The following is a 22,968-nucleotide window of genomic DNA, read 5'->3' on the forward strand; positions in this document are numbered from 1 at the left end:
ACGCACAGTAACTTGTGTCCTGTGTCTGAGGGTCCTCAGCCTGACCCTGCATATCCCACTGCCGCCCCAGCCCTGCCCGGCTCACCCCTCAGATACTGCTGCTGCTGCTTGTCCAAAGGGCTTGAGGATCGTCCACCCATCCTGGCCTGAGGTCTCTGGGCTCCCCTGTGAATAAAGACCGACACCCTCCCACTCCCTCAGTCCCAGGTCCCCGAGCTCAGGGTGAGCTAAGAACAGGATCCCAGAGATGGCCGGGTGCTGCAGAGCCCAGCCTGGTCCAGAGACCACACAGGCCTGGCATGAGGACACCCCCGCAACCCTTTCCTCTTGCCCCTCCCACTGCACCTGTGCCCTCCCTGCCCCCTGGGGGCCTAGGCTCCCCTGGGTTAGTGGTTTCTGGTCTCTGCCTCCTACTGGGGCCCAGGGCCTTGGGGCAGACTCACTGGGGCTGGAGAGAGGAGCTGGCCAACTGGCATAGCCGGAAGGATTGCCTGATGGAAGCAGGGCAGACATGGCATCCCTGAGCCGTCATAAGTTTGTGGGGACAGAGATTTTAAAAAATAATAACCATCAAATCTGTTGTGATGGAATTAATTCTGACTCCTGGGCACCCCCACGTGCGACAAGCAGAATTGCTCCAGACAGTTTTCCATACCGCTTTCTTGGTGTAATCGAATGGGGGAACTCTGGTGTCAACAAACTGTGCTCTAATCTCGAAGGCACGCAGTTTGAGGCCACCAGCTGCTCCACAGGACAGGAAACCTCGAGTGTGATTAACTGCCTCTAAAAACCCGCTGGAGGGTCAGCTATGGGTCAGGCCTAACTCTATGGTACACAACAATACAATCTGATGGAAGCAAATTGTCAGGCCTTTATTCCTTGGTGCTACTGGAGGAGTTTAAGCTGCAACCGTTTGATTAGCAGCTGAGCACTTAATTGTTGCACCATCACAACTCATTTTGGGGGTCTAGTTCTTGGTGTTCCTCTCCCACTGTGATCATCTCTTGCTGGACAATGCTGGGGAACCAGGGACCCAGAAGCCTGAAGGCAGAGTACCCCCCAGCCTCTGGAGTCAGTCATGGAGCTGGAGAATTGGGGTCCCAAATTAGAGGTGGGGCTGGGGATCCAGAGGGTTTGTTCCGTACTCTCCTAGCTCTCACCCCAAGCACCTCCTCTCCATCTCACTTCAGACTCCCTTCTCCACACCCCCCAGGCCCTCATCTTCATTGTATACTCCTTTCTAGCCTCAAGTTCTGACCACAGCTCTGATTTATGCACTTCACAGTTCCTCTGAGCTCTGGGAAAAGGCCAGCTCGCTCTCTCCACAGCCTGTCCTCTGCAGCCCCTCAATGCCCGCAGCTCCCTCTGCAAGTACCAGCCTGGTGTCAGGTCAGAGAAATCCTCAGTGGAGGCCAATGCAGTATTGCACCAAGACCTGCAGGAATGAGGGCTCATGCCAAGACTTGCGCTGTGGCAGAAAACCAGGTAGTAGGTATGGCAGGTGCAAAGGCCCTGAGGTGGGAATGAAGGTGGTCAGTTCCAGAAACCAATGAAGTGGGTGGGCCAAACCAGGGTGAGTGAGGGGCCCATGGATGGGGAGGTGACATGGGCTACACAGGATCCCCTGAGCTGGGATGGGAAGAAAAGGGGTCTCACTCTGAGAGCTGGGGAGGATATAGAAAAGTTAACACCCCTAGTGTACTCCTGTGTGTGGGTACCCTTCCCTGGGGTCCCAGGGCCCCATGTCCTCACTTCCCTCTTCTCAGCCCATGTTCTGCTTCTGCCCTGGGTTGGGGATGTCACAGCCACCTGTTTGCCAACCCCATGAAGTTGTCCTTCACCCCCCATCATTTCTCAAAGTGTCTGGGGTCCCACCTCCTCACTCTCACTTCTGGGCTCGATGAGACTTGGGGAAACCTGGCTTTCTGTTGTTTCAACTTCACTCCCCCAGGACAGCCACACCCCTTGGGGGTTTCAGTTCCTCCCTCGGGTTCAGCACAGCTGCCTGTTGTGTGCAGAGCAACCTCTGGGTCTCACCCTCAGTACTGAAGGGACCACTGAGTCTGGTGGGCCTGAACTTGAGGTCCCTGGCATCCCCCTGTGCACATGTAAGGCTCTGAAAAGGCCTGCAACAGTCACAACTGACCCAGCATGAGACAGGAGCCTGGCTGAGGAAGTACAGAGCCGTGTCCTTCGAAAAGCTGTGTCCACATACTAATCCTCAGGGCACATGAACATGACCTTGCTTGGCCATGGGGTCTGTGCAGGTAGGATTAAGTTAAGGCTCTCAAAAGGAGATTATCTTGAGTCCAGAGTGGGCCCTAATCCCAATTAAGAATGAGGAATCCAATTAGAAATCTAGCATTAGAAAAGAAAGAATACAGAGAGGTAAGGGGCCTGCTGACAAAGGAGGGGGAGATTAGAAGGCTTTGGCCACAAGCCCAGGCATTACCAGAGCCACCAGAAGCAGGGACAAGGGTCCTATCCTTACACCCCCACCTTCATTTCTGTCTTCTGGCCTCTAGACCATGAGAGAACCCATCGATGCTCTTTCAAATCCCCCAGTTTATGGGACTCTGTCCCAGACACCCCAGGAAACTTGCCCACGACTTCTGTCCAGCTGGAATGAGGGACACTAGTTGAGGGTCAGAGTCTCAACCCAGAGCCCCCAAGCCTACTACCCACCAAGGACTATGAGACAGACACACCAACCAAGGTATCTTTTAATACCCAGGCTGCCCAGAGCGAAGGCCTGGGGACTGAGCCACAGGTGGGCCTGAGGCTTCTGGAAGCCTGTGTGGCCTTGAGCACACAGTCAGAGTGGCAGCGAGTGGGGCCCAGCCCCAGAAGGTCCCAGCCTTGGTGCGCGCCCTGTGGCTACAACGTGGAGTGCTTCTCGAAGGGCACAGTCAGCAGGCGGGCGGCCGCCTCATCCAGGAACCAGCACAGCTTCCCAGTGTGTGGCTGCACCAGAGCGGCGGGGAGGGGGTTCTCCTCGTGTCCTTCCAGGATACGCTGCAGTGACAGGGGAAGAGTCAGGAGTGGGAGGGGGGCCCTTGGGTAGCAACCCCGATGGACATGATTCATGACCCCTTGAGAATGGACATGGCCCTTCCCGGCTGATGTCACCGAGTCAATCCTGACCCATGGGGACCCTGTGTGGGCAGAGAAGAACCACTCTCCAGGGTTTTTGAAGCTTTGCTCTTGGAAGCAGACTGATAGGCCTGTCTTTCAAGGCACCAGAGTGGTGGGTTCAAACTTCTAACCTTCTAGTGAATGGTATAGTACATAACCATTTGCACCACTCAAGGCTGTCAAATCATGAGAAGGGACATTATCCCTTCCTTTCTTGCTTCTAACAGTTTAATTCCAAATTAAAAAACCCAAACCTGTGGTCTTTATGTTGATTCTGACCCATGGTGACTCCCTGCGTTAACAAGGAGAACTGCTTTCTGGGCTTCAATCTCCACGGAGAATGCCAGTCCTTTCTTCTGCAGTGTCCCTGAGTGGAACTGAACTGTTAAAATTATAGCTAGGAGCTGAGCACAAACTGCACTGCTCCCTTCACTGAACTCAGGGGCCAGTAAACTTTTCTTCAAAGGACCAAGAGTTGATACTGTCGGCTCTGCAGACCAGATGGTCTTTGTATTAGCCACTCAGGGGTGCTGTTGTAGCCTCAAATAGCCATAGTTAGTATGTAAACAGATGGCCTTGGCTGTGTGTTGGTAGAAATTCACAAGCATTGAATTTGCCTCTGAGTGCAGCTGTAGCCTCATCTGATCAAGTTCATTTCACAAGCACTAATTCCTAAAGAGCCTAGAACTGCAGCTGAGAGCTCCCCTTTGACCTTAGAATTACTGAACTATCCTGAGCTCTGATGCCTCTGGTGAAATGATAGTGCAGGTCACATTCTACCTTGAGGACCCACATGCCTGTGTCCTTTAGAAACTGGCTCTCCACCATTACCTTCAAAACAGCTGCCTTGCCTTCTCCTGTTGCCACAAAGATGATGGTTCGGGCTGCGTTCAGCACAGGTAGTGTAAGGGTCACACGCTGAGGTGGAGGCTTTGGGGAGTCACTGATGGGGGCCACGATCTTCTCCTTCTCCTGTGGGAGGGAAAAGTACAACACTGCTTCAACTTCTCGAGCACTTTCTCCACAAGAGACACCCTGCACATCATCCTCCCATCCCTCCATTCCCAGCAGATGATTCAAGGTCTCATTTTAAGACAGGTGAACCTCAGAGGCTCAGGAGGGTGCAGCTTCTTGTCCTGGCTTGCCCAGTGAGGCTGGCTGGCAGAGGCAGACTCAAACCCAGCTCTAAGTACTGCAGGGAGCCCTCCCTCTGGGGAGCTTCAGGGGCTGGAGGGGGCCTCGCTGGTACATTCACCTGAAGGAGCGGGTGGTCCGGGAAGAGCGAGCACGTGTGGCCATCAGGGCCAATCCCCAGGATGAGGAGGTCAAAGACTGGGATGGAGTCCCCTTGGAAGGCCTGGGTGGGGAAAGAATAGGGCAGAAAGGGCGTGAGCCAGGGGTTCAGAGGGCACCATAGCTGTCAGAAGCACAAGTGGCTTTAACCCACTGTGATGGATTGAACTGGGTCCCCTAAAAAGTGTCAGAATCCTCCTAACCCATAGGTGATCCCATTTAAGAATAAGATTTTCTTCGTTGTGTTAAAGGAGCTCTGGTGGCGTAGTGTGTTATGTCTTATACAGCTAACCCAAAAGTCGGTGGTTCAAATCCACCAGCTGTTCGGAGGCAGAAAAATGTGCAGTCACCTCCAGTAAAGATTTACTGCCTTGGAAACCTGATGGAGGGTCGTGAGTCAGCATCAATGAGACGACAGTGGGTTTGGTTTTTCTGGTTGGTGTGTTTCTGTGAAGAGGACATAACAGTACAGGCTGTACCTTAAGGCGATCACTCTTGAAATATAAAAGGAGTAGCTTAGGTGCAGTCAAGGAAGCATAAATGGGCAAGACTGCTACGACGTGAAGGTCTCTGAGGAACAGAAGCTGAAAGGACGACCCATCCCAGAGCCAAGAGCCACCCCTCTGGCCAGTGCCCTTAATTCAGAACCCTAGCTCTGGTGCCCTTGAGGGTAAGGAGGTGTACCACCAAGTCAGAGGCTCAAGGTTCAAATCCATCACCGTCCCCAGGGGAGAAAAGACGGACAAACTCTCCCTGTGTGATTTACAGCCTCTGAAAACTCACTGGAGGGTCAGTGATGAGTTGGTTCTGATTTGATGGCATAGAGACTCTTGAATTATGAAGAAATAAATCTCTGTTCCTTAACACATTGCTGCAAATGATGGCTATAGCCGTCCTGCACATTTTAATTAATAATAAAGGAAGATCATTCGACATCAACGACTGACACTCAATTTCATATGGCAGTCATAAACAATTGAAAAAAAAATTGTTTCTAAGAACGTCGTCAATTTAAAAGTGTGCGGCAATGCGTTAAAGCCGCTCATTTGTGGTTATGACAGCAGCTCTCACCCCACCTGTGATAACCCAAAAGCCAAGCCCTCTGCTGTCGAGTCTCCAAGGCAGCAAATCTTTCTCTGCCCATCTTCCTCCCAAGAAACTGCTGGCGGATTTGAAGTACTTATCTTTCTGTCAGCAGTCGAACACATCATGTACTACGCCAGGGCTCTTTCACAGTGAGAAAGGACACTCTTATCTACAAAGTTCTGCTTTTTACCTGTCAGGCTCACTAGGTGTCACAGGTTTGGAGGTACAACTGCCATGAAGGTGGGGGACCCAGGACCGCTACTAGGTCATCACACCCTCTCAATTCCCCGGAGCCGAGCTGTGGGCTCTGGAGGGCAGAGGCTTTCCAAGGGAGGAGGTCTCTAGGAGACGTGGCCTACTGATAGCCTCCAGGAGAGTTTCTGTGAGTTGCTCCAGTGCAGGCCCAACAGAAGCTATGTTCTACTTATGTGTGGGCGTGGCCTTCATGGGGTCCCTGGGAACTCACTTCTCGAAGTTTCTTGGCATAGTCCTCGGCTGCTTCTTCCACGGGCAGTGAGGGGTTAATGGTGATCACCTGGCTCTCAGGGATGGGCAGCTTGGACAGCAGCTGGGCCTGTGAAGACAAGACAGTAACAGCAGTCAAGTAACCGCAGGAGAGGCTGGCCTCCGCCAGGCGCCACCTCGTGGATAGTACTGTCATTACAACTTTCCTTGTACGAGAACGGATTGCCCTTATTTATTTTCGCTCTTTTTGACACTGTCTCTCTTCTCCGTGTTCCGCGAGGGCCAGCCGTGCCAAGCTCCCCACTGCGACTCCAGCGCCCACACTTAGTGGTGAGGGGCATTATCGAACAAACATCTGAGCAACTTCCTTTTTTAAAATATTTTGTTATTTCCTTTTGTTATTATCAGCCATGTGAATACATTTTTCTTGAAGTATTCCTGGAAAATGTTTTAAAGTCACAAAAATTGAAGGGGATCCACAACATAAAAAGACTCCCAAGTATCCTGAAAAATCTACAACCAGGAGAAGATAAAATAGAAATTGAAGGGGGAAAGAACAAATGCCCACTTTTTCATTTTAATCAGATATTTTATTGGTCTGGCAAATGCAAAATACACATCTTTCTGAAAGGCAGACCCTTTTTGAAAGCTAGTATAGCTTCATTCCAGGTACAAAAGCCTACTTTTTAATTTAGAGAAGACACGCGGGAAATGGGATGCAGAACGAGGCCACTGTTGTGACGAGCTGAGCATCGCTGCTGTTATGTGTCCCCAGAGGCGGGTGGCACAGGTTTGAGCCCCCAAACAAGGTGGGAGTGGCTGAATAACTGGGCCGGTTCTGGCTCTTCTTTTGACCTCATCTGTGAAAGGAGGGACAGCAGCCCTGCTTCATAAACTGTAGTGGAGATTGGCGAGCTTTAAGAGATGCAGCTACACTCTGAACTCCCTCTGAGCACCTGCTGGCCTAATGCATACAGTCCACCTTCTCGAAGTATGTGCTCAGCACACAGATGGAACAGATATGGAGAAGGGGCACAGCTTTTCCTGATTCTTTCAGGGCCAGGATGACCACTGAAAAGTAAGGCCCCAGTGACCCCTCCTGTCCCTAACTCTGAGTTGTTCACACTACAAGGCTGAAGGCAGAACAACTTGCCCAAGTCGCTGGATCCACCAATCTGTTTCACCACCAGGTGGTTCCCCAGCCACGCCCGCATTCAGGGCGCGAGATAAAGCAAGAAGGAGATTGATTGCAAAACTCTCATAGTCCTACGAGGGTGGCGATCTCAGGCCAGCCAGATGGGCATTCCAAGAAAGAACCTACATAAAAATAGGAGGTATGGTGTGATCCTCTGCAACTCCCGTAGCCAGGATTTTGGCAGTACCAAGGATTTAAGGGGACGGGAAAATTCAAACTGACAGATTCATCAAGGGGCCACACCACCCCTTAATAAAGAGACACACACCACACCCTCCAGCGGCTCTCATAGCCGGCGTTTAGCAGGTGGGACCCACCCGGCACAAGTGACCCCAGGCGGCCCCCGTAGTCGGCGCTAACATGTGGGCGGGGCCCGCTAACTATGACCCCCGGCGGCCCCCGTAGCCCTCACCCGGTAGAGGCCGTACGTGCTTTCGGCGTGCTCGAAGGGGACCAGGCGCTCGTCGCAGAAGCCCAGCGTCCAGCGCGCGAGGTTCGCGGGCCCGGCCGGGGCGGCAGCGGCGGGCAGCTCGCGGGCCAGCATGGAGATAAGGCTGCCTCCCGACAGGCCGAGCGCGAAACGGCCGCGGGCTCCCGCCAGGCAGCACTCAGCCCGCTGCGCCACCAACTGCGCCAGCGATGCGCCCAGCTCCTGCGGGCTCGAAAAGACCGAGATGAGGCCCGGGGCCGGCGCGGCCATGGCGACGGCGGCAGAGGGGAGGCGGAAGCGCTCCCGGTGGCCGCCAGTGCGCCTGCGCTGGGGCCGACCGGGTTACACCATCCCCAGCCGGTGTGCCGCGCAGCCCAGGACGCATGCGCATTCGGGGGCGTGACGGGCAGTCCGCGCCGATTGCAGCACCCTGGTTTTGAGGACCTTTCCTGCACCTGCCGCTGCCAGGGTGTGTTCTCATCAAACTTCGCACAACTCTCTAGCAACTCCTCCCTCAGCACCCATGCACGTCGCAGCCTGTCCCTCTGATGGCCTCCAGGACGACACCATGCTGTCGTGGTTCTCTTTCCTCTGCCTCGCAGGTACTAACATCCCCCCCTTGCCCTTCCGTGCAAATCCTTCCAGGGGCCGCCCCTAAACAAGGGACTCAGGGCAGGGTGACTTCTAACCCTGCACTCACGATTTGCCCTGAGGCCTTGGGACAAGTCCCAGAACTTCTCATTGGGGCATATAAAAAATACATAGCTTTCAAGTCTCAGAAAGCCAAAGAGTGAGAGAAGTCTGTCTGTCTCTCTGTCTACCTGCTCTGTGGGATGTTCTGGAAAAATAAAAATTTTAGATAGTGTGAAAAGATGAGTGGTTGCCAAGGGATCGGTGGATGGAATTTAGGGATGAATAGGTGTACCGGGAATTGAAGTGATTCTGTATGATATACCAAGTGATATCTACGTGATATTGTTATGTGCTGTCGAGTCACTTGCAACTCATGGTGACCCTATGTACAACAGCTCTGAACTCTTTTCTATCCTGTTCCAACCTTACTGACACACCCACCCACCCCTACTACCCCTGTCACTGAATCAATCCAAGATCTTCCTTTCTTGTGCTGTCCCTCCACCCTCTCAAGCATGATGTCTGTTCCATTTTGCAACATGCCCAAAGTATGTCAGATAGAGCTTCGGAATCCTTGCCTCCAAGAAACAGCCAAGTTTCACTCTCTCCATGATGAACCTGTTCTCTTAGTCCATGGTATATTAAGTACTCTTCTCCAGCACCACAACTCAAAGGGATCAATTCTCCTCCTATCATCCCTATATCATGATATTGTCACTGGAGACTCTTAACCTTATGCATTTGTTGAAGCCCATTGGACTGTACATCACAAAGTGAACATTCTTGTAAGGGGTGAGTTTGGTTAATCACACCAAGATTGAAACATTAGCTTTTACAAATTTGACACCGAATTTAAAAGGAAAAAAGAAAAGTATCACAGGATGTTGTTAATACGAGAAACATTGTATTTGGGGATGAGGAGGAGGAAGTGGGAATTGTCTGTAGTTTCTGCCTAATTTCTCTAACCTTTAATCTCTTAAAAATAAAGTCTATTCATTGAAAACAGACAAGCCAGTTGGCCTGGTCTTGCCAGTCTTCAGGTTTGGTTTTTTTAACCCTCTCCCCCATTTTGGGAAAAGCAAAACCCAAACCCACTGCTGTTAAGTCAATTCCGACACTGCTTGGACTCTGTGTGTCAGAGAGCTGCTTGGGAGGGTTTTCTCAGCTGTCTTCTATGGATGTAGACTGCTGGATGTCTGGGCAGTAACCAGAAATGTGCTGCATCAGCTACTCCTACAAGGTTGGAAAAGGAAGTACCCCACCAGGCCACTTTCTCACCAGGAAACCCTGACATCAACTTCATTCCCCTCTGCGTGCCTCAGTTTCCCCATCTATATGAGGTAGAGATAGCCATGAGGTCTAAAGAGATACTACAGAGAAAACATGCCTGAGTTTGTCCATGCTGACCACCGAGCCTCGTCCCACCCTGACATCTCTCGGGTTTCCCCACTGTCCCTCTGTTTACAGACCACAGGGCCAGGACTAGAACCACGGACTGTTCACCTATCGCCTGGGCTGGCCGACACCTTGTCCATACTATCCACTCTGTCCACACTCTCAACAAATTCATCCCCCAGTGTCACTCTGAGGGAAAAGAATGAGGCAACCGAGATAAGAGTCCAGTAACTACGGACTATGTTATTGTTAGGGAGCTCTGGTGGATTAGTGGTAAGGAGTTGTGCTGTCAACCCAAAGGTACACAGCTCAAGTCCACTACTAGCTGCTCCGCAGGCAAAAGATGGACAGTTTTCTGCCAAGTGATTTATACAGCCTCTGAAGACCCGCTGGAGTGTCAGCTATGACTCGGTTCTGACTCGATGGTACTTAACATGTTGTTGGTAGATGCCGTAGTCACCTGTGACTCAGTGACCATGTCCTGCAGCATCCTCTCAATATCTGACAGCTCATGCTATAGACTACAGGTGATAATGTGTCAGAAATGAGTAAATCTGCTGTAAGCACAGAAACAGAAATGCAAAATCTTAACAGTAGGGGCACCTCCTGCTAGTGAAGAGGGGGCCAGGGAACTCTCGCAGCTGTCCTTGTGAAATGTGGCGTCAGGAATGTGGGCTTCAATCCCGACTTGGATGACCATCTTTGCAGATGGTTGGAGCTAGGACCTGCCCACTGACCCTCTGAGCAGAGGGGGACCCTCTTGGGGTGGCAACCAGACTGCTGGAATCTGCAGGGAAACCACCTGTCCCTCCTTTGGGGCCACTGGGACAGATGCAGGTCTTAGGTCCACAGAGCAGGGAGAGCTCAGCCCATGCACCCCCACTTCACATCGTTCTTGAAGCCCTTGCATGAAATGGCAGCGTGTGTCTTGCTTGTGTCTAACAAACATATGTCCCCTTGAGGCCACAAGCCCTCTGAAACGCTGACTCGGGCCTGCGCCAGGTAGGACAGGACACAGGAATGACCAGGCTCCCACAGAGCCCACCTCTGCAGGTTTATTTCTTAAACTCAGTTAGGAAACAGGATCTCGGCACATGTGGGGTTGCCGGGGGTCTGAGTGACTGGCCCCCAACAAGGCTGGCATAGGTGGCCGAGATCAGCCCTGAGGCTGGGGGATCCTCAGGTGGGTGGCCTGGGTTTCACGACTGACACAGGGGTTGAGTCATCCATAGAGGTCACCTGGGACATCTGTGGGGTCAGCACTGTGGCCCCGCAAGGTCACTTCAGATGCTATGCCCTGGGATAAGGCCTCTCCTACTCACATGGTACCCTCCAGGCATTACTCTGACTGGGGACACTGAGAGACCCTTACCAGGGGGCACATCTGAAGACCCACATGGGCAGGCCACCACAGCCACCAAGCACCCAGTTATGCCATCTTCAGGGCCCACAGGCAGGAGCTCCATGGAGATGCCTGATGGGGACATCAGGCATGGCAGGCAGAGACAATGTACAGGCAGTCACAATCCATTCCACAAACTTCTGGGGCATCATGAGGGGCAAGTGGGGCCGGGGACCCAGCAGGGATGGGATGTGCAAAAAGCCATTGGTCCCCGGGGGGGGGGTGACCCACGACGACTTTCCAGTTGATGTGGGGGGTCCTCTCCTGTCCCCCATCCTCTCTCTTTCTCAGTCTCTCTCTCTCACACACACATACACACACGTACACATGCACACAGTCTGGGTAGCTGGGCAGACACTCCAGCTGCTCTGCTCAGCAGGAGGGTCACCCCAGCCTCAAGTTCAGAAGGACAACCACGTCCTGGACCTTGCAGCCAAAAGCATCCTAGACGGGGCTCCTTAAGGCACAGCTAGGGGGCAGTGACAAAGCAGGGGAGACCACAGGAGAGAGGAGGGGAGATGGCAGAATCGGGCAGGGGGAGGAGGAACAAAGGGAGGCAGAGAGGCCAACGGGGAAGGGACAGTCCCAGAGGCCCACAGGACAGTTGAGCCCTACACAGGACACAGCTCCCAGCTAGCGAAGTTGGATGAAAAGGAGAAGGAAGCCAAGACCAAGGAGAAGAGAACAGGGCAGGGTGCGGAGGAGAACAGGACAGGGTGCAGAGGAAAGGAGAGGCCATGGGGCAGGCCCTGGTGAAGCCGTCCCAGAGCAGGGTCAGAGTGCGAAGGCGCCTGAGCAGATGCGGCCGTAGATGCCCTCGTCCAGGGGCAGGTAGTGGCCTTGCTTCAGGTCCAGGAAGAAGAGCCGGTCCGAGGTCTGGCGAGGATCAAAGCCCTCTCGCTGAAGTCGTGTCTTCTGGATCTTGAAGGTGCCTGTGGAGGGGGGACCAGGGCTGGGGATGGTGCTTCCAGGAGCTCACCAGCACCCCATCCTCCCCTGCTCATCCTCTAGGCCTCTGCACAGGCACAGGCCGGTGCCTCTGCCTCGGCAGGAATATGTGTTCCCCAGTAGCCTCCCTAATGACCCCTCCTCCAGGAAGGTGTCCCTGACCACATTTTGCACAGCAAGAAACTGCTCCCAGCCTGGTCACATGTCCATCTCTGTGCAACTGCCACACAGATGTTAGTTCAGCAGACCACACATTGCCCCTGGGCCAAATCTAACCTACCACCTTCAAAAAGTTCAGACACTCAGCTGTGTACACATCAGCTTGAGGAAATGAGTTCTTTTATGTGGCCTTGCTTCTCTGGAGAATCAGATTGAGATTTCCTCCTAAGCCTCACAGAGACATTAACCTTTGCCTTAGTTTTCTACCCTAGAGGATTTATTACTTTTTGTCCCATTTGATTGACATTATCTGGGTGAACTATAAACAGTTTTGATACTGTTTTGGTTTCTGTTGGGCCCTGGTTTACAACCTGCCCTGTGATTGATTTCTGCACCTTGCAGGGATTGGCCTATAGTATGCAAATGAAGCATCTGCATCTCACTATACAAATGAAGTATGGACTGTTTGTATTCCCCTTCCTCCAATGCCTTAAAACAAACAAGAAGCTATGCATGCATATATGCAGCTAGTCCCACAAAGGTTTTTCAGGAAGGGGGGGGGTAGGGGCGAGGTGGGTAGGAGCAGGAGAAAGAAAGAGGAGAAGGGAGATAAGGACTCCACTCACTGCTGGCGAGATGGAAGGTGCCCAGAGCCGGACCCTTCATTGTGTTTGCTAGACTGTAACCTCATGAAAAGAAGATTGCCCATCTTGCTCCCTGAGGGCAGCTGGGAGATTTGACCCACCAGAGGTTCTGCCTTTTGGTTAGCAGCTCAACTCTATGGACTGTGCTACCAGAGGAGATGTGTAGTACAGGCCAAGGGCTATAATATTGAACACAGCAAGGAGTCCAGAATGGTAACTGGGGGGGGGGAGCTATTGCCAAGTCAGTGGTGGCAGGCCCAGCAGGCACCCCATGGCAGAGTTGGTGATGACAGATGGCAGGACCGAGAGGACTTGAGACACCTCTCCTGCACTGGAGACTTTCTCCACATGCTACCTGATCCTGATCTGAATTACACCCTTCTATTTAACAAACCCCTTAACTATATAAATACGGGCTGTGAGTTCAGTGTGGCTACTGCAACAAGTAGTCAGCCCTAATAGCGCATACGCCATGGAGTGACAGCTGGTGTCAGAACTGGCACAGACTGAAGAGTATAGGTGTTTCTGCCGTTCTCCTCCTGGGAGCCCATCTTGGGCTGATTCTGGTCCTGACCCCTGCAGTGGGGCGAATCGTGATGACACTGTTACTACTCCATCAATGTTCCAATGCTGTTTTCAGGCTATGGTGGCAGGACTGTGTTGCTGTGGACAGGTTATATGAAAGGATTTACTGTCTGGTTCTTTATGAGGAATTTTCCCAATCTCTGCAGTCAACAGAACCAGTCGCCCTTGCATCAGTTCCAACTCGTAGCGCCCCCATGTGTGTTGGAGCAGAACTGTGCTCTGTGGAGTTTTCAGGGACTGACTTTTCAGAAGGAGATCACCAGGCCTTTCCTCCAAGGCACCTCTGAGTGGACTCAAAACTCCAGCCTTTGGTCAGCAGCCACGTTTGTTCACCGTATGTACCACCCAGGAAACTCAACCTCTGCAGTAGATGATTAAAGAATTCTTTGAAATACTATACTAAGGATTATCGCCAAGAGTTACAAGCAAGAAAGGCTACGTTTCTGACTTAAAGAGTTGTGAAGGTTTTCTAGAACAAAGCTTTGAAAGCACAAATCATCAATTTTTTTTTCAAAGTGGAATTTTTTCCATCTTGCTATTAAGACCTTTTTCTCCTTTACAAAGGACACTGTTAAGAAATCTGACACAGAATAGAAGAAAGTTCAAATACTTGAAGCTGCTGAGTACATAACACCTAGACTTATTACAAAGATCTCTCCCCACATCACAAAGCAGCAGCAACACCAGCATGACATGAGAAAACAGGAAGTTATCAGTAGAAACCCTAAATGCACAAGATTGCCTCAAACTTCCTAGAAACTAGGCAAAATGCAGACAACACCAACCCTTTCAGGAAGCCTGGTGGGGGAGTCCCTGGATGGTGCACAGTGCGACTGTGCTTAGCTGCTAATGAAAAGTTTGGAGGTTTGAGTGACCCAGAGAGGCCTCAGAAGAAAGGCGTGGTGATTACTTCGGAAAGATCAGCCAATGAAAAGCCTGTGGAGCCCCGTTCCACTCTGACACACATGGAACCTCCCTGAGTTGCAGTCAGCCTGAGTGAGTGGTGAGTGAATGACTGTGAGTAACACAGAGGGGGAAGGACGGACACGAGGGACAGACAGAGGAGGGCTGCACCTGTGGTGTCCACCTGGGGCAGGAGGCGCAGGAAGATGGGACGGGCGTAGGGCGCCAGCACCTTCTGCAGCTCCTGGTACAGGGCGTTGGGGCTCAGCTGGCCCTGGGGGTCGGCGATGGCGGCCATGCCGGCTTTGCCCTCAACTCCTGAGGAAGAGGCTTGGTTCAGGATGTGCCCTAGCCCGGCCTCAAACAGGCCCCCTCCACTTAACACTAGTGAATGCTCTGAATGTTTTAAAGGTTGTTCCCTGAACTCCTCACAACCTTTAGAAAGACTGCCTTTGTGATCTGTTTTACAGATGAGAAAACTGAAGTTCACTCACTCTCTACACCCAGGTGACTTGGACCCCGTGCACCCAGCTAGGCTACCATGAGCTGCTGGCCAGGTTGTCTGCTGCCCAAGGGCATTTGTAACCTCCAGGCAGCTCCACACCCAGGCACATAGCCCTGCACACCCAGAGAACAGTGTCCACACACACACACCCCGACCAGCACAGCCTGACTTGCCTGGCACGGCCACCCCATACACGGCCACGTCCGTCTGGCCTAACAGGCGGCTCAGCACGCCTTCCACCTCAGTGGTGGACACATTCTCCCCTCGCCAGCGGAAGGTGTCTCCGCTGCGGTCCCGGAAATACATGTAGCCCAGCTCGTCCATCACCAGCACGTCACCTAGCAGGAGGAGAGGGAGTAGTGGACGAAGGAGTCCCCTGGCCCCGTCCCCTCACACCAGCTCCTGGTCAGGTGGGCCGCACACCTGAGAGGTAGGCGCTGTCGCCCTTGCGGAAGACGCTGTGGGCAATCTTCTTGTTGGTGGCGCTCTCATTCACGTAGCCGTCGAATCGGCGCAGAGGGTCGTGCTGATTGATCTGGCCCACAAGGAGGCCGGGCTCGCCTGCGGAGTGCTAGGCTCAGGGTGTGTGAGGGTGAGGCCAGGGGCAGGGGCACGCTGGGCAAAGGAACTAGGTGGGGTTAGTTAGGGGAGCTAGGGTCCAGTCAAGGGAGCTGGGTGGGGAGAGTAGATCTGGTGAGCGGAACTAGAAAGTTGGGTGGGTCTAGAGAGATGATGGATGGAGCAACCAGATCTGGTGGGCGGAGCTGGAGAGCTGGTGGGATGAGGGAGTTGGTGGGTGGTGCAAGTAGACCTGGTGGGCGGAGCTAGGGAGTTGGGTGGGATGAGGGAGTTGGTGGGTGGGGCAAAGGAGGTGGGTGGGGTGAGTGGACCAGGTGTACCCTGAGCAAGTGGACGTGGTGGGGGGGATAAGGGGAGATGGTGAGTGGGGCAAAGGAACAGACGGGTCAGTCCATAGACACTGGGTGAGACGGGAAGGGCAATGAATGAGTGGGGCAAGGTAGGCTGGAGTTGGGGCGCAGTAGGTGGGGACAGAGGCCAGGGAGCAGGAGAAGAAGGGCTGGGGCAGAGCAGCGGGAGGGGCCTCTCACCAGTCTGGCACGGGATACAGAGACCCTGGGCATCACGCAGCAGCTCCATCGTGTCCTCGTTGACCTTCACCAGCCGAATGGGGTACACATTGGGCAAGATGCGACTGTTGAAGCCACAGGAACCGACCTGGATGGGCAGCCAGGTCAGGAGGGGAGCACTGGGGGGCAGGAGTACACGGTCTTCTCCTGTGGTATTGCGTCCCCTGCCCCAGGCCCACACCCAGCTTTGACTGACTTGGACCACACTCCTCATCCACCCAAAAGAACATCCCACCCCTCCCACATTCCAGGCTCCTGCGACCCACAGATTTCCTCCAAGCTGGCAGAAGAGACTGACTCTGGAGAGCTGGCAGGGGATGTCGCCCTGTCCCTTCCTGTGATGAGAAATGCCTCGTGCTTTGGTAGCACCACAGTGATGGGGGTGTTTGTCACAGCAGCCACCAGGGTCAGCAAGGCCAGGTTCCTTTCAGACACAGTAGGTCTAAATCCTGCCTGGGCTTTATCATCACTGCTCCTCGTTTGAGAGGTTTCGGGTGCAGGGTTAACATGGGAAGGATGAAGGAGGACCTCTGTGCGGGGTTAACAGGGTGGTCATGTCCACTGCTCCTCATTAAAGCATCCCTTTACAGATGCCAGCACATGGGGGGTGCTGTGTGGAGCTGGGAGTATTAGGGGATGAGAACAAAACCAAGGAGCTGTTTATAAGGGAGAACAGGCCCCAGAGATGCCAAGAGGGGAGGTGGCTGGCATGAAACCCTGGCTCTGGGTCCCCAGACTCCTACACACATAGACAGCCCACACCTGTGCATATCGAGATTCAGAGAGGCTGGAGCATCCACCTAGGCCACACAGCTGTCCAGAGGCCACCAGCTAAGATCCGTGTCTGGTTAATAGCCTGACTTGGAACCCTCTCCAGTGGAGAATGGTGATGAGGTTAACTCTACAGCTGAATGGGTCTGGGGCCCTCGTGCCGCATTCACCCGTCTGGTGTTACACGGTGGAGGGGGGCTGTTACTCTCATTCTGGTGCACAAAAGCAGAACCAGCATTTCTGTAGCAAGGCAGGGGCCTGAGGATCTACCTGTCAGGTGCCACCCACACCTGGAGCCCCGGTATTCTACCCTCCTAGCCCAGGCCCCGCCCCTGCAGCCCACCAAGATCACCGCCAGCTGCCCAGCGGGCCCTGCCCACCTTGCCATCCATGTTGGCGATGCTGCAGTTGCACTCGGTGGCCCCGTAGAACTCGCCGATCTGTCGCACACCGAAGCGCTGCGTGAACTCCTCCCAGATGGCAGGCCGCAGCCCGTTGCCCACAGCCAGCCGCACGCGATGCCGCCCCTCGGCCTCCCGCACCGGCTGCTTCAGCAGGTAGCGACAAATCTCCCCAATGTACTGGACCACCTGGGGATGGGGGTCCCCATCAGAAGGGCCACAACGCACAGCCAGGCCTGCTGCCAGTGATCTGAGACCCCCCGCGGCCACCTGACCTGGTGGCTAACAACAAGCTGACATGGCATGAAGCACTTGGTGACAGCTCTGGGCACAGCCCTCACCTGAGGTTTGTACCTGTCCATTCATCTGTCCCCTCGCTTGTTATGCCCCCCCCTCACTGCTTCCTGGGGTGCTTCTTAGCTGTCAAAGGAGCCTATGCCACAGGACGGATAGGGGGTGTGGATACCCTACTGAACAATGCAAGCAGGAGGGCAAAACTCTGGGGTGAGATGCTCTGCAGACCCGACCCGATCCTCAACCCTTCACCACCTTAGTTTCCCAGCTGGACTGAGCCCCAGTTGCCCACAGCATTGCCAGTTCTTTGGCGCCCCCTGGGGGCACAGTCCATCCCTGTCTCATTTCCCCAGCTGCCCTCCAGCTTTTCCAGGCTCACCTAGATAACCAGGTGTTGGTTTCAAAATTGGCTTCTGAATAATTGTTGTTGTTATTATGTACCACCCAGTGGAAACTGGCCCATAGCTGGCCCTCTAGTGGGTTTTCAGAGGTAATAAACAGCAGGGGAGGGGTTTGCCTATTTTTCTTCCCAGGAGCAACTGGTGCATTCGAACCAGATGCCTTTGGGACTGTAGCGCAGTTTCTTACCACTAGGATTCCCTTCTGAATGATCGGTTACTCCTATTTTGCAGAGGGGGAAACTGAACCATAGAGCTGGTAAGTGGTACAACCTGATGAGAATGTGATACAGTCCCTTCCCAAATGTAAATGTAACCACCTCAGAAGCAAAGCCTGGTGACCAACTTTCACAATATCAGCCACCGAAAACCCCAAGGAGCAGTTCTATGTGGACACACGTGGGGTCAATGGGTGTTGGAGTCAACAGGAAGGCAGCTGGTGCAGTGTAATGCGATCTCGTGGAATGCCATCGACTGAGTAACGTCACACTGGAGTTGAGAGGATCCTTAAACCTAACGCTTCTGAGTTATGAAGAGACCAGGACAGAGAGCGCACACATGCAGTGGAAGACAGAAACTCTGTAAGGCCTGTGGGCATACCCAGGAAGCCAGGGCTGCTAACAAGGCAGGAATTGACAGGCCCAAAAGCCTGATCCAGATGTCTAACCTCCAGAACTGTGGGAAGAGAAATACCACCATTTGTGGTATGTGTTATAGCCACAAATACTATGTGCCGGCAACAATGGGCAGATGAGGTGAGGATGACTCAGAGGTTGGGCGGGGTTTCAGTCTGTTGTTCATAGGATTATTCAGTCAGCTTGACAGCATCTAACAATAGTAGATAGCTAAGAGGAATTGTTTTGTTGTTGTTGTTATGTGCTAGCCAGTCGCCTGTGACTCATAACCCTACGTACAACAGTTCTGAACCCTGCTCGATCTTGAGCCAATTTCATTGTCTCCGACATACCTACTCCCGTTACCCTAATCCCTGAGTCAATCCATCTCACCCATGGTCTTCTCCTTGCACTGTCCTTCCACCCTTCCAAGTGTGACATTATTCTCCAAGGACTGGTCCCTCCCTTGAGTGACCCTAATTATTAAGCACTCAGCTACCAGTCAACTTGTCCATGACTTCATCTTATTTGCTACAATCAGTCAGATGAGAAAGTACATTGCATTGGGAAAGTCAGATGTTGATGGGAAAATATATTTCATTGGGAAAGAAAGACCTCTCCAAATGACTGAGGAGCAAGGATTTCCGTTTGAAGACTAAGGTGTGCCTGCTTCCTATCATCTTTTCACTCACTTGCTATGCATCTGAGTTTGACAATAAATAAGAATGGATGCCTCTGAGTTGCAGTGTTGGAGAAGAGCCATGGACTGCCAGGAGAATAGATACGTCTCGGATAAAGTACAACCAGAGTGCTCCTTGGAGGCAAGGATGGTGAAGTTTGGTCTCACTACTTTGGGCATGTTTCTAGGAGAAACTATTCCTTGAAAAGGGATATTATGCTAGGAAAGCTGGAGGAAAAGTCTCAACAAGATAGACTGACTGTGACAGCAGCAATGGGCTCAAGTGTGTCAGAGATGAGGAGGAGGACGCAGGAGAGGACAAGCATCAGCTCTGTTGCTCTTCGGATTGCTAAGAGTTGCACTCAACTCAATGGCAACACCAGACAACAACAACTAGCCAAGAGGATAACAGTTCGAACCCACCCTCATAAGAAAGACCTTGCAATTTGCTTCTAAGTGGCTTTTAAAACCCCATGGAGCAGTTCTGCTCTGCATATGAGTTTGCCAAGAATTGAACTCAACACAAAGGCAACTAACTAATGACAATAAGACACTAAGGCCTCCATTTCTCCACCTGCAAAAAGGTTTTGCCCTCCTCTCAAGCAGTTAGGAGGTGTAGGATCTTGTGAGGCGCAACGTCAAGCGTTCATTCTGGGTTAGACTGAGAGCTGACCAAAGGCCCTGTCCCTGTCCCCATCTTGGAGCCCGAGGGGAGTGAGGGGAGGGGCTGGCGGAGAACCAACCGTGCAGTTGTACTTGACGCAGTCGTCCCAGAAGCGGCTGGCCGAGAACTTCTTGCGGATGACCACAGTAAGCCCATAGATGAGACACTGCCCGATGCCCATGATGTTCCCTGCGGAGGGTGGGCTGGTGAGGGACCCCTGCCCACTGCCCACCCACCCACCGCCCACCCATTCCTACCTGCTGAGTGGTACAGGGGCAGACAGTCATACAACACATCCTGGGCCTGCATGCGGTAAGCGTGATGGCCAAAGGCTGCAATGCGGTAGTACCTGAAGTGACAGGGAGGGGAAAGAGTAGGAACATTATCCTTGATGGGAAAGAGGGTGTGCTAGACGCTGGGGAGCCAATCTAAGGAGCAGGAGGCGGCTGGGAGGAGCTGAGGGAAGGGCACCCAGGTAGGGACACTGTGTGTGCAAATGTCCTGTGGCTGGACTGGGCTGGTCACCCTAGGATACTATGGAGCCAAGGAGGACCAGGACAGTGGGAAGTGGCGGTGTCAGAGGATGCACGCGCAGGACTCAAGGGGGAGTGTGGGTTTTATCTTAAGGGGTAGGGCGGGGAGGACCATAAGGATTTTAATGACCCAAGGGCTGCTGTGGAGGGCAGGAGGCACTGGTGGGTAAGAATATAAACGGGAAAGCCCAGACACAGCTGGAGACAGGGATAGGCCCTGTTGATGGGTTAAATATAGCTGGGAGGTGGGATGCTGGTGACCTAGGCACTGGGTGGGGCAGTATGATGAACTGAGTCAGCCACAGGAGAACTGTTTTGCTGAGTTGGGGTCAGGAATCAGGGGTCCAGAGGCTGGCCAGGCTGGGGGCTCACCTGCTATGCACGACGATGGCAGCCTTGGGCAGCCCCGTGGTCCCCGAAGTGTAGATGTAGAAGAGCCGGTCTGCAGGAGAGGGGGAACAGAGGATGCTGGGGCAACGTCAGAGACGGTGTGAGTGAGGAGCAGGAGACAGAGTGGCATTGTGGACGGGGTGGGGAGAACAGGGTGAGGGCAGGGGGTAAACAGCATCACCAGCAGAAATGAGGTTGTGAGTGGGCATTTGGGGCAGGTATTGGGTTGGAGGAGCAGAAGGATGTCATGCACGAGGTTAGACTGTGTGCTGCCGAGTCAGAACGACTCACAGCTGACACCGGGTTTTCAGAGGCTGTAAACAGCACTGGAGGAGATCGCTCATCTCTCTCCCCCAGAGCAGCTGGTGGATTCAAACCGTCTGCCTTTCGGGTGGCAGCACAACTCCTTAGCACTAGGCCATCAGAGCTCCCTCTGGACAAAGGGATGGGGACACTGGGACCAAAGAGTGGAGTAGGAATTGGGGTACATGGCAGACTGGAGTAGGGCATAAGATGGCACCAGGCACAAAGATGGGGACCTGGGGTGAGTATTTGGGACAGGCATTGGAAAGAGGGAATGGGCCAATTGTCTGGAGACACCAGTGAGCACTGGGGATGGGGGGTGATGGGAGCCAGAAGGAGACAGGGACACAGGTAGTGGGGACGGAGGTCTGGGTTGGGCACTGGAGCAGGCCTGGGGACCAGGTAGGCAGAAAGATAAAGGTATAGAGCAGAGTCAGAAATAGTGACCAGGTCCTAGGAGTTAGGGATGGAGTAAGGGGACAGGGGCTCAGCAAGGCGCCTACTCACCATCCATGCTCTTGCCCGGGAGCCGCTCGAGGGGGGCGGTGGAGGCCTCCTGCAGCAGTGGGTCGAGGAGGTGGGTGTCGGCGGGCAGCACGCCCTCGGGCCCCAGGTCCCCGGAACAGAACTTTTGCAGGCTCTTCCCCAGCTGCCCGCTCACCTCAACCACCGCTGCAGCCGGACATGGCCATCTCGGTCAGGGCTGGAGGAACCCTCTTCCCAGGCCTAGGGTCACCTCTTCCCTACCCTGAATCCCAGGATCACCACCTCCTTCAGTCTGGAGCCCACTGCCTCCCCACCCTGGGCGACCTCAGGTCCAGGACCACCTCATAGCTGCCCTGTGCCCACCCTGGCTTGTCCCCAGCCTCACCAGCTGCCAGCTCCCCTCCAAAGACCAGGGCCTTGGCGCCTGAGGTGCCCAGGCAGAAGGCCAGGGGCTCACGCCGCAGGTTGATGTTGAGCAGTGCGGCCTCTATGCCAGCCTTGGCCAGGCCCAGCCACAGCCCCACGAACTCGGGCCGGCCCTCCAGGAACAGGGCCACCACGTCCCCTGGCACAAAGCCCAGGCGCAGGAATAGGTGAGCCACGGCATTGGAATAGGCGTCCAGCTGCCCGAAGGTCCAGCACACGCCACTGCCCGCATCCACCAGGGCTAGGTGCTCGGGCTGCCCTCGTGCCATCTCCTGGAATATGTGTGGGATGGTGTGGCCAGAACGCTGGTGGTGCCTCAGCTCCCGGCGCACACGGATCAGCACGGAGAGACCACTGTTGAGGCAGAGAGGATCCTGTTACCAGGTGGGCCTGGCTAACCCCCTGAGGCTTCCAGCTCCATCCTAGCAGCTGCAGGCTCCTCAAGCCAAGCATCCCCACCTGGATTAGACCTACCCCACTGCCAAGGATTGAGATGTGTTCTCCAGTATGTGCCAACTAGGCCAGGCCGTGAATCTGTGGTCAGTTATGTAACTTCTGTTATGTTTATCATTACTGTATGTAATGATGTAAGTTGGCAGTCTTGGAATGATCCCGTGTAATAAATCCTCTGAGTCAGGATTAGGTTGGGGTCTATCTTGAGTCCTACCCTTTAAAAGCAGGGAGCTCTGGTCACCTAGTGGTAAGAAGCTGCACTGCAATCCTGAAAGCTCACACTTTGAGGCCACCAGTTGCTCTGTGGGAGAAGGATGGGCAGTCTTCTCTCATAGGGTTATCTATGGGGTTGGTTTCGACTCTATGGTACACGACAATAACTCTTTAAGTAGCACCTTAAGAGATCACTCTTTTCTGCCTTACTGAAGTCATGCCCTTACTTGAGTCACAGTTGTTTTATCCTGTTGTTGCTGTTGTTATGTGCTGTTGAGTCGTTTGCGACTCATAGCGACCCTATGTACAACAGCCCTAAACCGTGCTCTGTCCTGTGCCAATCTCATTGCCTCTGACACACCCACCCCGATTACCCCAGTCACTGAATCAATCCACCTCATAGAGGGTCTTCCCCTC

The 22,968-nt window shown here is 53.5% G+C and overlaps 3 protein-coding genes across 3 annotated transcripts in view; all 3 read right to left on the reverse strand.

Moving 5' to 3' along the window:
- FAM129C (family with sequence similarity 129, member C) overlaps positions 1–140 on the reverse strand; it is a 28,758-nt gene extending 28,618 nt beyond the window's left edge. The window contains 1 exon segment of the mRNA XM_006903693.1: positions 86–140. Within this exon segment, the coding sequence (XP_006903755.1) occupies positions 86–140 (55 nt within the window).
- Positions 141–2,877: 2,737 nt separating this feature from the next.
- Positions 2,878–7,874, reverse strand: PGLS (6-phosphogluconolactonase). Its single transcript, XM_006898260.1, has 5 exons — positions 7,587–7,874; positions 5,981–6,088; positions 4,391–4,492; positions 3,967–4,107; positions 2,878–3,015 (listed from the first exon to the last, which is right to left on the reverse strand). The coding sequence occupies exons 1-5, from the start codon at positions 7,872–7,874 to the stop codon at positions 2,878–2,880; spliced, it is 777 nt and encodes a 258-aa protein (XP_006898322.1).
- Positions 7,875–11,803: 3,929 nt separating this feature from the next.
- Positions 11,804–22,968, reverse strand: part of SLC27A1 (solute carrier family 27 (fatty acid transporter), member 1) — a 31,442-nt gene continuing 20,277 nt past the window's right edge. The window contains exons 2-12 of the mRNA XM_006898261.1: positions 21,845–22,239; positions 21,481–21,645; positions 20,653–20,722; positions 20,005–20,096; positions 19,827–19,936; positions 17,078–17,287; positions 15,888–16,014; positions 15,202–15,339; positions 14,952–15,116; positions 14,445–14,591; positions 11,804–11,966 (exon numbers count right to left, since the gene is read on the reverse strand). Of these exons, the coding sequence (XP_006898323.1) occupies positions 11,809–11,966; positions 14,445–14,591; positions 14,952–15,116; positions 15,202–15,339; positions 15,888–16,014; positions 17,078–17,287; positions 19,827–19,936; positions 20,005–20,096; positions 20,653–20,722; positions 21,481–21,645; positions 21,845–22,239 (1,777 nt within the window). The 3' untranslated portion in view covers positions 11,804–11,808. The remainder of the gene's footprint in view (positions 11,967–14,444; positions 14,592–14,951; positions 15,117–15,201; positions 15,340–15,887; positions 16,015–17,077; positions 17,288–19,826; positions 19,937–20,004; positions 20,097–20,652; positions 20,723–21,480; positions 21,646–21,844; positions 22,240–22,968) is intronic.

The sequence above is a fragment of the Elephantulus edwardii genome, unplaced genomic scaffold (assembly GCF_000299155.1).
Source record: "Elephantulus edwardii isolate Elephantulus edwardi_28Jun2011 unplaced genomic scaffold, EleEdw1.0 scaffold00226, whole genome shotgun sequence".
Lineage (NCBI taxonomy): Eukaryota > Metazoa > Chordata > Mammalia > Macroscelidea > Macroscelididae > Elephantulus > Elephantulus edwardii.